The 15,282-nt window shown below is 44.4% G+C and overlaps 1 protein-coding gene across 1 annotated transcript in view; it reads right to left on the reverse strand.

Annotated features, from left to right (window-relative positions):
- Positions 1-15,282, reverse strand: part of AMMECR1L (AMMECR1 like) — an 85,541-nt gene that overhangs the window by 20,340 nt on the left and 49,919 nt on the right. Inside the window, exon 4 of the mRNA XM_069727680.1 lies at positions 6,243-6,357. Within this exon, the coding sequence (XP_069583781.1) occupies positions 6,243-6,357 (115 nt within the window). The remainder of the gene's footprint in view (positions 1-6,242; positions 6,358-15,282) is intronic.

The following is a 15,282-nucleotide window of genomic DNA, read 5'->3' on the forward strand; positions in this document are numbered from 1 at the left end:
GCTTAGTAGCCCGATGTTTACCCTAGTTACCGGGGACCTCGGGATCGTTGGTCGCTGGAGAGCTGTCTGTGAGACAGCTCTCCAGCGACCAAACAGCGACGCTGCAGCGATCGACATCGTTGTTGGTATCGCTGCAGCGTCGCTTAGTGTGACGGTACCTTAAGTCTCCCGGCCAACATTTGAGCCATAGCGCCCGCCTTGCAGCATTTGAGAAGGAGGCAGACCTGGCGGCCAACCTGACGGCCAACCTGACCGAGTCCACGGATGCGTCCACTAAAAAAGGCTGCTGCTCCTTTCATTACTGAAACTGATTTTTGAATTGCTTCTCTGGAGACCTTCTCTTTTAGTTGGGAATGTAAATGATCCAACCAAACCATTAAGGCCCGGGCCGTACACGTGGCTGCTATGGCTGGCTTCAGTCCTCCCCTGCTGCTTCCCAGGAGCTATTTAAAAAAATTTCTGCTTTTTTATCCATGGGGTCCTTTAATGACCCCATGTTTTCAAAGGGCAGGGCGAATCTTTTAGAGGCCTTTGCTATGGCTACATCTAACTTTGGCGCCTTATTCCATAGGGAACAGACTTGGTCGTCGAATGGATACTTTCTTTTAGGGGTTAGGAGAACTTTATCTGTTTTTTTCCATTCCTTTTTAATTAGGGAATGGATTTTTTCATTTATCGGGAAAGCTCTACATTTTTTCTGTTCTAGGCCACTAAACATGAGATCCTGGGCTGTTTTCTTAGGCCGTTGGTCTACTAGCCCCATGGTTGTCCTGACAGCTTTAACAAGGGCATCTGTCTCTTTAATTTGGAAGCAGCTGCGACCCCCCTCTGAGGACGATGAAGAGGATTCGGAATCTGACGATTTACTTGAGTCAGATAGTTCACTCTCTGATTCACTTATGCTAGATTCAGGAGACCGATGTCTGGATTTTTTTCTTTGCGGTTTTAACATGTTTAAGGGCGTCTTCTACCTGACTTATCAGTGTCTTGTGCTCTAAAGCAAAATTCCGGGATTGTTCCTGGATTGTTCTTTCTATGCATGCGCCGCAGAGCCTTTTCTCCCAAGTAGTCGGCAGCTCTTCAGTACATATACCGCATGCTCTGTGTTTGGTTTTTGTTATACATTTCCTTCCCTGGAAAAAAGAAGAAGAGGTGTCTCTTTTGCGCTGACGCTGTGGGTGCTGGCGCTGCTGGTGCTTCTGCCGCTGCACTTGTATCTGCTTAGGTGACTGCTGGACCGCATCCTGCAAATCCTGCTGCTCAATGTCACTCATTGTGACTGTAGGCAGTTCTATTCCCCTTCCGGGGGTTTTAATAACTATTTTCCCACCTTAATGGGGTTTCTAAGGAGCACCGTGCAGTGCAATTACAGACTTCCCCCTTAGTTTCCTTGACGCATAGTGCCGCCCCCAGAAGTAACGTCTCACGCATGCGCACTGCGTCAATACCCAGCAGTGTTTTGTGTCACTCGTTTTCTTAGGGGAAGGCATGCGCGAATACCGGCGTCCCACTCCCCCTGGGCCGCGCGATGCAGAGGCCGCCGCCTCACACTGTGCAGCGCTGACAGGCGGGCAAACGCCGGCTCCTCCACCTCCAGGTGTTGGAGGACCGGTGTCCATGAATGTAGTGGCCGCCGCCACCCTCATGCAATGCGGCTGTTGCTGCAAACTCCTTCACGTAGCCGCCGCTGCTATAGGGGAGAAAAAAGGTTTTTTTTTTCTTTTCGGGATAGGCAGACTTGTTCCTCCTTCACTGCCTCTCCCCACTCACCCTCAAGGTCCGCCGACCCCGGCAGTGGTGCTTCAGGGGAGAAAATATCACCGACCCAGCCAAGGCAGGGAGCCCCACTGCCTGACAGCGTACTGGATCGGCCCCCGGCATCCCACGGAGATTCTCCAGGTACGTGCTGTAGGTTCCCCATCAGGGACAGGAAACCAACTGATGTGGGAGACAGGTACCACCTTTTTCACCTGCACGTTTCCTGTCCCTGAGGGCGGATCCCTCTCTCTCTCCGTGATGCAGTCATGGGGGAAAGAGAATTTTACATTTCATTTGGAGATCAAGGTCCCAGAGTCTGGAGGAAGAGTGGAGAGGCCACAATCCAAGCTGCTTGAGGTCTAGTGTGAAGTATCCACAATCAGTGATGGTTTGGGGAGCCATGTCATCTGCTGGTGTAGGTCCACTGTGTTTTATCAAGACCAAAGTCAGCGCAGCCATCTACCAGGAAATTTTAGAGCACTTCATGCTTCCTTCTGCCGACAAACTTTTTGGAGATGGAAATTTCATTCTCCAGCAGGACTTGGCACCTGTCCACACTGCCAAAAGTACTAATACCTGGTTTAAAAACAACAATATCACTGTGCTTGATTGGCCAACAAACTCACCTGACCTTAACCCCATAGAGAATCTATGAGGTATTATCAACAGGAAAATGAGACACCAGACCCAACAATGCAGACGAGCTGAGGCTGCTATCAAAGCAACCTGGGCTTCCATAACACCTCAGCAGTGCCGCAGGCTGATCGCCTCCATGCCATGCTGCATTGATGCAGTAATTGATGCAAAAGGAGCCCCGACCAAGTATTGAGTGCATTTACTGACCATACATTTCAGTAGGCCAACATTTCAAATTTTAAAATCATTTTCCAAGCTGAGGTTATAAAGTATTCTAATTTACTGAGATAATAACTTTTGGGTTTTCACTTGCTGTAAGCCATAATCATCAACATTAACAGAAATAAACACTTGAAATAGATCACTCTGTAATGACTCTATATATAACATATGAGTTTCACTTTTTGTATTGAAGAACTGAAATAAATTAACTTTTTGATGATATTCTAATTTTGTGAGAAGCACCTGTATATAGATACACTATATGGAGAAAAGTATTGGGATAAATGGCACAATCACTAAATCCAGGGCTCATTACCACAGGCATGTAAAATCCAGCCCCTCGCTATGCAGTCTGCCCTTACACGCATCTGTGACAGAACGGCTCACAAATACCATCACAGAGCCGTAATAGGGACATCGGCAGTGTAACAAGTCAGTTCATCACATTTCATCCTTCTTATATATTCCACGATCAACATTGAGTGGTATTATAGAAAAGTGGAAGGAACCAACGCTCTGCAGACTCAACAGTTCCAAACCTCCTCTGGCATTAATATCAGCACAAAACGGTGTCCCAGAATGTTTATGACATGGGTTTTAATGGCCGATGAACTCCATAGAAGCCTTACATCACCAAGCACAATGCCAAGCATCGAATGGTGTGGTGTAGAGCTGCCACTGGACTTTGGAGCAGTGAAAACAAGCTCTGTGGAGTGATGAATCACACTTCTCTATCTGGCACCTAATGGATGAGTCTCCGTTTGGCAAATGCCAGGAGAACGTTTCTTGCCTAACTATGCCAGCCGTAAACTGTGATAAAGGACAGACAATGCCATGGGGGTTTCAGAGGTTCGCCTACGCCCCTTAATCCTAGTGACGGGAGATCTTAATGATTCAGCATAACAAGACATTTTGGACAATTGTTACTTCCAACTTTGTGGGAACAGTTTGGGGAAGGTCCTTTTCAGTTCCATCATGGCTGTGCCCATAAAGGCATGGTTGGAGGAGAACTTGACCTCAACCCCATTCAACACATTTGGGATGAACTAGAACAGAGATCGTGAGCCCTCTCCTCTGTGTCTAACCTCACAAATGCTCATTCTGTATGAGTGGGCAAATATTCCCAAAGACTCCTCCAAAATCTATATTACCACCTATAGCTTCATAAAAGGATGCCATAAAAGCTCCTGTAGATGTCATGCCCTTTTGTCCTTACAGTGTTGTAGAAGACAATAGATAGATGGAGATTAGCTATCTAATAGTGGGATTGCTGGGGCCGTTTGTGGGTGGCCATCTTTCCTGCAGACAGGAGATGAGGAGTTGCAATGAACTCCTGGGAGATGCTTCCTGGACACACTCCGTTACACGGGAAAGTGGTGGTTTTTTCAATGAAAAAGTAATGATATGCAACGCTTCAGATTTATTAATTTATGGGACACCTCCTTTAAAGTGAATATGTCAGCAGATTTTACCATACAATCCAATAGCAGCATGATGTAGGGACAGAGACATTGATTTCCGAGATGTGACACTTACTGGGCTCTGCTTTGCTATTTCGATAAAATCAGTGTTTTATTAGCAATAGATTATCACGACAGGACTAGTTATCTCGCACCACCTGGTCCAACCACGCCCCCAGCGCTGACTAGCAGCTTTCTGGCAATATACATTGTGCACAGGACGCAGCCAATCAGTGGTGTGGGCGGGGTTATACAGGGCTCAGCATTCAGAGAACTGGGGTATCTGCAGCAGAGAAAACAGGGATTATACCACAACTGCTGCACCCAGTAAACTAAGTGATACATCACTGGAATCAGGGTCTCTGCCCCTACATCATGCTGCTGGAAGATCACATAAAAACCTGCAGATTCCCTTGAAGGGATCAATAATGTGGGCATGTAAAAAAGAAAAGAAATAAGTAGCATGTAACCCAGCATGTAGTGGCATACCCCAACATGAATTCCCATGCTGTTGGTGCTCGGGTGATAATACGAAGTTATTATTCCCTCTAGATTTTTGGCTACTAATCCATATTTCACACAACAGCAAAAGTAGTAAGTAACAAAAAAATAGATTCCAACATCTCAATCATCTCATACGACCCCACACACACACACTGCCACTGAGCTTATACTATCCTCCATACTGAAATCCAGCTCACTGCCCTCCAAGACAATCTACAGCACCTTGGCCTTTTCTTCAAGTTCATGCCACAGGACGTATTGTGGAGAAGCCGCAGCCTCCATAGCACAAGAGCACTGCTAATCTGATGTAGAGAACATCACCGTATCTCCACAATATTGGAAAAAACAAACAACATCATTCAGATACTGCAAAAAACCTGGATTTGGAGATTATCTTTAAAGTCCCCATACACATTAAAGTTGGTGAAAACAGCTAATTTCGGCAAAGTTGGCTAACCACTCTCCCCAAACAGTGTAAGAAGAGAGAAGGATATGGAATTTTTGAATTTAAAGAAGCACTCCTCCTCTTCCCATCAAAGTTTTTCTCCTGTTAATATATTGCAGTCATCATATTATACAGCACCGTATACTTACAATTGCTCATTTTGCCTTTCTACACTTAATTTTTCTCTCTTCTCTGCATAAATAGGAAGTCTCTTTTTCCTACGCGAGTCGTCACCCTCCAACTCCTGATCCAGCTGTCCCCTTCCCCCCCTTAAAAGGAACTTTTGCAGTGACTGAAAACTCATATGCAGGGAAAAATATACCTCCTGTTTCTACGTAGAGTTTAGAAGGATTCAGTTAGTTGGTTATTAATCATGTGATGTCATAAACCTAATGGAAAAGAGAAGAATTAGCTGGGTAGAAAGGCAAAATGAGCAATCGTAAGAGCAATATATTAAGAGGATAACAATTCTGATGTGAGAAGGCTTGCTTCTTTACAGGGGGTATCCAGCCATAGGCTACAAGTCTGGAGTCACTCTATGTTGCTGTGGACTTGTGAATCCTCACATTGTGCGCACTGTGCACCAGGAGTGAGCGGTCATGTGATGTGCATACTTGCGGCCACATTCCAACTAGACGTGCCCAGTCTCCCTCAATACACTTGCAGAGAGGCTGCGTACGTCTAGTCGGCATATACCGCATATACGCAAATCACATACTTGTGGTCATGCGCCCGTTTCCAGAGAACCCTCACAGCGTGTAGTGTGTGCAATGTGAAGAATTGCAAGTCTGCAGTCATATAGTGTGACTGTAGACTTGTAGCCTAAAGCCAGACAAGCCCTTTAAGCACCTGATCCTTTGGTTCTCCCTGGACATAAGGCACCGTGAGAGGCCATTCAGAACCCATGGCTGCTTGGCCAGTCAGTGTGCATATGTATGGGAAAGCCAGGAGAGAGGACCCTCTACTAAACAGCTATGTGTATACATCCAGCTTTAAGCATCCATTCCATATTTTATGCTGCCTTGGGAAACAATGTAGCTGTGAGAATCACTGGTACTTTTGTTAGAACAGTTTTATGCACAAAGGTCTTTGTGTCGTCTTAAAAAAATACAGAAGAAAATGAGAAGCGGGAAGATGCTGATTCTGGCGCAGCGGCACTGGAAGCTGAGCAGATAGTGCAGTATGGATTCAAGCCAAAGTCACGCGGAACTTTTTACCTCCCAGTCCAGGAAATCGCCTACATCCTCAAAGTTGGTGAGCAGAGACACGGAGCAAGACAGCTTGGGCAGCTCCTCACGGGTTAGAGGAGGGAAGCGGCTGTCCTTAAGGGCACTGCAGGTTGACAGGAATATAGGTTTTTATTTTAAATAATACAAAGACTACACTTATGGAAGGCAAAATGTGCAGAACACAAGTCACCATTCTCTTAAAGGGAATCTGTCACATTGAACATGGCGTTTGATCTGCCAGCAGCATTTTACAGTACAGACCAAAAGTTTGGACACACCTTCTCATTTAAAGATTTTGCTATATTTTCACGACTATGAAAATTGTACATTCACACTGAAGGCATTATAACTATGAATTAACACGTGGAATTATATACTTAAGAAAAAGGTGTGAAACAACTAAAATTATGTCTTATATTCTAGGTTCTTCAAAGTAGCCACCTTTGGCTTTGATGACTGCTTTGCACACTCTTGGCATTCTCTTGATGGGCTTCAAGAGGTAGTGACCGGAAATGGTTTTCACTTCACATGTGTGCCCTGTCAGGTTTAATAAGTGGGATTTCTTGCCTTATAAATGGAGTTGGGACCATCAGCTGTGTTGTGCAGAAGTCTGGTGGATACACAGCTGATAGTCCTACTGAATAGACTGCTAGAATTTGTATTATGGCAAGAAAAAAGCAGCTAAGTAAAGAAAAACAAGTGGCCATCATTATTTTAAGAATTGAAGGTCAGTCAGTCCGAAAAATTGGGCAAACTTTGAAAGTGTCCACCAGTGCAGTGGCAAAAACCATCAAGCTCTACAAAGAAACTGGCTCACATGAGGACCGCCCCAGGAAAGGAAGACCAAGAGTCACCTCTGCTTCTGAGGATAAGTTTATTCGAGTCACCAGCCTCAGAAATCGCAGGTTAACAGCAGCTCAGATTAGAGACCAGGTCAATGCCACACAGAGTTCTAGCAGCAGACACATCTCTACAACAACTGTTAAGAGGAGACTTTGCGCAGCAGGCCTTCATGGTAAAGTAGCTGCTAGGAAACCACTGCTAAGGACAGGTAACAAGCAGAAGAGACTTATTTGGGCTAAAGAACACAAGGAATGGACATTAGACCAGTGGAAATCTGTGCTTTGGTCTGATGAGTCCAAATTTGAGATCTTTGGTTCCAACCACCGTGTCTTTGTGCAACACAGAAAAGGTGAACGGATGAACTCTACATGCCTGGTTCCCACCGTGAAGCATGGAGGAGGAGGTGTGGTGGTGGGGGGGTGCTTTGCAGGTGACACTGTTGGGGATTTATTCAAAATTGAAGGCATACTGAACCAGCATGGCTAATACAGCTTTGGCATGCCATTCCATCCGGTTTGCGTTTAGTTGGACCATCATTTATTTTTCAACAGGACAATGACCCCAAACACACCTCCAGGCTGTGCTATTTGACCAAGAAGGAGAGTGATGGGGTGCTACGCCAGAGGACCTGGCCTCCACAGTCACCAGACCTGTACCCAATCGTGATGGTTTGGGGTGAGCTGGACGCAGAGTGAAGGCAAAAGGGCCAACAAGTGCTAAGCACCTCTGGGAACTCCTTCAAGATTGTTGGAAGACCATTCCCGGCGACTACCTCATAAAGCTCATCAAGAGAATGCCAAGAGTGTGCAAAGAAGTCATCAAAGCAAAAGGTGGCTACTTTGAGGAGCCTAGAATATAAGACATAATTTTAGTTGTTTCACACTTTTTTGTTAAGTATATCATTCCACATGTGTTAATTCATAGTTTTGATGCCTTCAGTGTGAATGTACAATTTTAATAGTCATGAAAATACAGAAAAATCTTTAAATGAGAAGGTGTGTCCAAACTTTTGGTCTGTACTGTATATAGGAGGAGCGGAGAAGCTTAATATATAGTCTTATGGAGTCGAAAAATCAGTAGTATACATTGAAATTAAAAACAATCTCACAGAAAAAAAACCTCCCATGCTAAAATCTACCCTTTAAAAATCGGTATACCCTAAAATATCCCATCAGTGGTCATAAAGGTCAGAATCGATCTACTAGGGAGGAGCGGTGCCCCTATCTGGACCCGCCGCAACTATTGGGCGCTGCCATCTGTTTCTGCAGCCCTCTTCAGGTACCATGTGTGAACTGTGCCAGTATCATTGCGGTGAGAGGTAGGGGGGACACATTGCTGAAAATAGAAACCCACCCATGAATATTATACAAAGTAAAAAGTCACTAGTGGGGCTGCCCTGACCTCACTCATCAGCCTAACCTGTGCTATCCCTATAGGCAGTAGATATTAACCAGGATAACCAATAAATGGCAGGGGACAAAAATTGTGCTACGGAGCAAGAGAAAATGGTTTTAATTCTGGTTCCTAGGGGAAAGCCAGAAATTGACAGTTACATCTAATAACCAGAATAGAACACGTGTAAAATCATCCCAAATATTCATATGGCAACTTGTAATTGAATGTGACCTCCCAAGGTTCATCCTGTCATTTATTCAATTGCTGATCGTGGGCTTAGGAGTCCAGTGGGCGGTCCTATAGCCTTTCCTGTATGAGTGTGTATACAGAGGCTAAGTATCAATTACTGAGTAAAACGGACCACTGAACTCCTGGTCCAAATTAATAGGGGATAACATGAAATATATTATATATCCAGAGGAGCTGAGCTGTATATAAATCTGCTCAGCTCCACCTGCTCGATATCATACGCTTCCTGCCAACTGAACTGCATGTTTGATGTGACAGGTTACTCCTAATTTTTCAGCCAGTGCATATCAATCAGTACATCCACTGTCCGCATGCCCACACAACAGTCATAGGAAATACCCCTGGAAAGAGAAGGATGCCGAATTGTCCAGAAAAAAACAGATATAACTAGAGAGAGCTGTATTACACGACATGAATTTATACTAAAAAGTGAAATATTGTTGTGGTTTTAGAATCACAACATATACGGAGAAGCTACAGGGGGGGAATAAGTATTTGATCCCTTGCTGATTTTGTAAGTTTGCCCACTGACAGACATGAACAGTCTATAATTTTAAGGGTAGGTTAATTTTAACATTGAGAGATAGAATATAAATATTAAAATAGAGAAAATCACATTGTATAAATTTATATACGGTAAATTTATTTGCATTTTGCAGTGAGAACTAAGTATTTGCTCCCCTACCAACCATTAAGAGTTGTGGCTCCTATAGATCAGTTAGACGCTCCTAATCAACTTGTTACCTGCATTAAAGACAGCTGTCTTACATAGTCACCTTTATAAAAGACTCCTGTCCACAGACTCAATGAATCAGTCACACTCTAACCTCTACAACATGGGCAAGACCAAAGAGCTTTCTAAGGATGTCAGGGACAAGATCATAGACCTGCACAAAGCTGGAATGGGCTACAAAACCATAAATAAGACGCTGGGTGAGAAGGAGACAACTGTTGGTGCAATAGTAAGAAAATGGAAGAAATACAAAATGACTGTCAATCCACATCGATCTGGGTCACCATGCAAAATCTCACCTCGTAGGGTATCCTTGATCGTGAGGAAGGTGAGAGATCAGCCTAAAACTACACGGGGGAAACTTGTTAATGATCTCAAGGCAGCTGGTACCACAGTCACCAAGAAAACCATTAGTAACACATTACGCCGTAAAGGTTTAAAATCCTGCAGTGCCCGCAAGGTCCCCCTGCTCAAGAAGGCACATGTGCAGGCCTGTCTGAAGCTTGCCAGTGAACACCTGGATGACTCTGTGAGTGATTGGGAGAAGGCGCTGTGATCAGATGAGACAAAAATTGAGCTCTTTGGCATTAACTCAACTCACCGTGTTTGGAGGAAGAGAAATACTGCCTTTGACCCAAAGAACACCGTTCCCACTGTCAAGCATGGAGGTGGAAACATTATGTTTTGGGGGTGTTTCTCTGCTAAGGGCACATGACTACTTCACCGCATCAATGGGAGAATGGATGGAGCCATGTACCGTAATATCCCGAGTAACAACTTCCTTCAAATCGCCAGGACATTCAAAATGGCTGGTGGCTGGGTCTTTCAGCAAGACAATGACCCAAAACATACAGCCAAGGCAACAAAGGAGTGGCTCAAAAAGAAGCACTTTAAGATCATGGAGTGGCCTAGCCAGTCTCCAGATCTTAATCCCATAGAAAACTTATGGAGGGAGTTGAAGATTCGAGTTGCCAAGCCACAGCTTCAAAATCTTAATGATTTAGAGGTGACCTGCAAAGAGGAGTGAACCAAAATTCCTCCAGGCGAAAACCTCATTATCAACTACAAAAAACATCTGACTGTTGTGCTTGCCAACAAGGGTATTTCCACCAAGTATTAAGTCTTGTTTGCCAGAGGGATCAAATACTTATTTCTCACTGCATAATGCAAACAAATGTATAAAATTTATACAATATGATTTTCTGGATTTTATTTTTGATATTCTATCTCTCGATCTTAAAATTGACCTACCCTTAAAATTATAGACTGTTCATGTCTTTGTCAGTGGGCAAACATACAAAATCAGCAAGGGATCAAATACTTATTTCCCCCACTGTATGTACTTTCGGAAGCACGTCTTATTTCTGTAATGTGTTTTAAAAAATCATTTTGAAAAAAGGTCTAGTTTTGTATCTCCTACCATCTGTGTTCACAGTTCCTATACGTGTCTCGATGTTCATGTTCTCTTCTGTCTGTCCCCCATTCTTCGCAGAATGTCAGCATAAAGTAGCGGACATTAGAAACTGAAGGATCAGACTACACTGGGTTTGTAGTCTGTTACCATGGAGACACCAGCATCTGCATAAGTAATATACAACTTCTACAGTAGTGATATACTTTGGAACTGCAGCTCTCTGTCACTTGACATTATCGATATGCAGTTATTTGCCTAAAATTGTACTTTATTAAATTAAGTTCAAGTTGAGTGATGCATGAGCCAGGCGGCCTTCTTCACCCTCCTGATGCCACTGAACAACTCTCTCCCAATTAGGCCTCCTTCACGCATCCATATAAAACACGTATGTGAAAAAAACAGTACCGGATTCATCTGTGTATCGGTTTTTACCATCAGTGCATGGTCCGGGTGTCCGGTTTTTACCATCAGTGCATGGTCCGGGTGTCCGGTTTTTACCATCAGTGCATGGTCCGGGTGTCCGGTTTTTACCATCAGTGCATGGTCCGGATGTCCGGTTTTTACCATCAGTGCATGGTCCGGATGCCCGGTTTTTACCATCAGTGCATGGTCCGGGTGTCCGGTTTTTACCATCAGTGCATGGTCCGGGTGTCCGGTTTTTACCATCAGTGCATGGTCCGGATGCCCGGTTTTTACCATCAGTGCATGGTCCGGATGCCCGGTTTTTACCATCAGTGCATGGTCCGGATGTCCGGTTTTTACCATCAGTGTATGGTCCGGGTGTCCGGTTTTTACCATCAGTGTATGGTCCAGGTGTCAGTTTTTACCATCAGTGTATGGTCCAGGTGTCAGTTTTTACCATCAGTGTATGGTCCGGGTGACCAGTTTTTACCATCATGTGGTCATCAGTTCTTTTCCGGTATAGATAAAGAAATAAATGAATTACAAAGCGTCTTCTATACTTTGCAATTATGAACATGGACAGCGCACTGATACCATCCATGTGCTGTACATGTTTTTCATGGACTCATAGGTTTGTATTGACCCTTGTCATACGCGCTACTGGAAATCAACAGATATATCTCCGTGTGTTTTGCACGGACATGTGAAGAGCACCATAGGTTATAAGGGGTACGTGTGGTCTCTGAAAAAAAAAAAACGGATACCAGGCATACTGGAAAAATGGGAAGGAGGCCTTACTGTGCAGAGGAAGAAACATGGCAATCAGTGGCTGGTGGAGAGGGGGCAGGCGGCTCATAGATACGGAGCATGCGTGCATTACTCAGTTCATACTGTAATTAATGTAGTGTCATTTTATGAAAACGACTACACAATGACAAAATCTGTCACTACTCAGAAAGGGTAGCATAAACACGGAGGAGAAAAAAAAAAAATAGGATCAGAGCAACCTAAAATATATAAGCAGTCTAATCTGTTAAAGTCTATAATTTGATTTAAAGGGGTATTCCCATCTCCAAGATCCTATCCCAATATGTAGATGGGGTAGTAATAATAATAATAATAAAATTAGCAAATACTGTATTTTTCGGACTATAAGACGCCCTTTTCCCTCGAAAAATGTGGAGGAAAATGGGGGTGCGTCTTATAGTCCAGATGTACTTACTCTGGCTGTGGTGGGGAGGTGGGAGAACGGCAGCGGTGGAGCAGCGCATCACAGGAGGTCGGAGGCTAATTCCTGTACCTGCTGCTAAAGGGAAATGAATATTCACGGTGTTTCATGCCCATGGAAGTGGAGGGCAGTGAATATTAATTTCTCTTTAATCGCAGACACGCCGTTAGCCACAGCCGCCGGCTTCCTGCAGCTGCCGGGCACTTGCGTGTCCCCGCTATTTAAGGCAATGAATATTCACTGCTCCACTCCCATAGGCGTGGAATGCAGTGAATATTCAGTCCCCTTAGTAGCGGCACATGTGATCGCCTGGCAGCGGATAGGGATGAGGGGGCTATGCATACCAGGATGGGGATTGGTGATAATCATACTAGGATAAGGATGGGGCCATGCATACCAGGCTAGGGATAATGGGGCCCTGCCTACCAGGCTAAGGATAAGGGGGCCTTGCCTACCAGGGTAGGGAGAACGGGGCCATGCCTACCAGGCTAGGGATAAGGGGGCCAAGCCTACCAGGCTAGGGAAGAGGTGATCATGCCTACCTGGATAGAGTAGAGGGGGCCATGCAAACCAGGATAGGGACGAGGGGTCCATGCATACCAGGGTAGGGATGAGGAGCCATGCATACCAGGATAGGCATGAGGGGGTAATGCATACCAGGATAGGGATGAGGGGACCATATATACCAGGATAGGGGATATTAAGTACAGAATTGACCACATTCTTTGCTTCAATTTTTTTTTCTGATTTCCTCCTCTAAAACCTAGATGCGTGTTATGGTCCGGTGCTTCTTATAGTCCGAAAAATACGGTACGTCCAATTATAAATGTAGAAAAGTTTTTCTGATTTGCTATGTCTCTTTCCTCATGTGCAGGCATTGCAGGACCTTAGGTATCCATGGCTATGACTACTGGCAACTAGCTAGCTGTCACTATGTCAGTGGTCGTACCCATGGATCCCTAAGGTCCTGCAATGCTTGCACATGAGGAAAGAGACATAGTGAATCAGAAAAACTATACTACATTTCTAATTAGCAAATACCTCTAATATTATTACATCTACTACAAATTGGGATAGGAGCTTGAACTATTGGAACCAGGTATGTTTTTCTATGAAACGCTCTGGCATTTAAGAGAAAACATAGGTTGAAGATCTGGCCTGGGACCATAGCTGTAGAGGAGCCTAATCCGGTTTTGCCCCTTGTCAGCTTCTCTCCACATTGCTCTAGTTGACTGACCGGTATTAACTACAGCGGTTCTGATATAAGCCATCTTGGAGTGGCGTCGGACTAACTCTCAGCCTTAAACTATATTTTCTCTGAAACGCCGCAGTCTTTCAAAGGAATGCATGCCTGGTTGCAAATGTGCAGCCAGAATCTGATTCACGCTGCCTGTGGTTTGGGCAGCATAAATCGACTGACACATTCCATTTAAGGTGAACTTCTGGTTTCAAGAAGGATACTGTAAAAAAATAAATAAATAAAAAATGTGACTGTACCACTGTGTTCCCTTCAGCTATTCCTATACACTCTCAGCAGCAAGACAAGGGAGGCTGAAAGAACTATAGTGCACCAACAAGAAAAAAAAAAAGAACTACTATAACTAGGTGATGGAGCATCTTTTTCCAGCCTACATACATACCGTAACTAAAATTCTCGCAGTCAGACTGTCGTGACAGATAGGAGCCAGAAGACCACAGCGTTTGATTTATCCTACTTCTGCACTGATTAGAAGCACTTCGCCTTCTTCTTATTAAACAGTGTAAATTTGTTTTGCTGCGCACGAGTTAATCTGCTCTGTTGAGAGCTCCTGGAGTGTTAAGGCTCTCAGCTGTGCACTGTTAGCTACTCCCAACTCCTATATAATCTGGGCCCTGGCTAGCAGCACTCATTGTCAGAGCTAGCTTATGCTGCATGGCTGGAGGTTGTTGTTGGTTAATATAGGAGAAGGCTTTTGGTGGACTTATTTGTGACTGTTGCTAGCTTTTGAGTGTGTGATAATTCCCTTTCTTCTCCTACTTTGGGTTAACCCCATCCTCCACTCCCAGGTGTTTACCTCTGTTGCTTTCATGTGAGTATATTTGTATGTTTGGTATTTTTCGTTACCTCTGTTCGTATTGCCTCATCACTCTGGTTGGTGTAAAACGGTACACTAATACTCTCCTCTTCCCTGGGTTGGGGAAGGTTACAGACTGAGGGCTTTGGCATCTTCACCATTAGAAGTAATCCGGGAAACAGGATGAGTTAGAGTGCCCCTAGCATTAGGGACAGGGAAGGAGCCCCTAGTCCCGGGACCCCTGGCAACAGTCATGACACAGACGTGTATTTATTACCATTAGGAAACAAACTCCTACTGGAACAAAGGACTCACCATGTTATTATTGAACATGGCAAACCTCACTTCCCCAGCCTCAGACACTGGGACATGTTGGGACGGCACTAATGGTGCATTTAGTTGAAAAGATAATCGTTGAGTGTGAAGAATATTGGAGATATAATTTCATGTCAATCATTTGTATCCAATTTGGCATGGAATTATAAAACCCCCTCCTTTGTACAGCTGACCTAACTCAGCAGGGGGTCAAGCCTCAAAAGGCTGTGAGTGAAAGATCTCACACCTTGAACCAGCTACGCTCAGAACGAATGGCTTCCTTGCAAAATAAATATCATACAGTTCAAGATGGCATTTCTCATTATTCAGGACTCAGCCTAGCAAGGACCCTTCCTTCTTCAGTTTCAGGACATACCGGTACCCTCTTACATCTA

The sequence above is a fragment of the Ranitomeya imitator genome, chromosome 5 (genome assembly GCF_032444005.1).
Source record: "Ranitomeya imitator isolate aRanImi1 chromosome 5, aRanImi1.pri, whole genome shotgun sequence".
Lineage (NCBI taxonomy): Eukaryota > Metazoa > Chordata > Amphibia > Anura > Dendrobatidae > Ranitomeya > Ranitomeya imitator.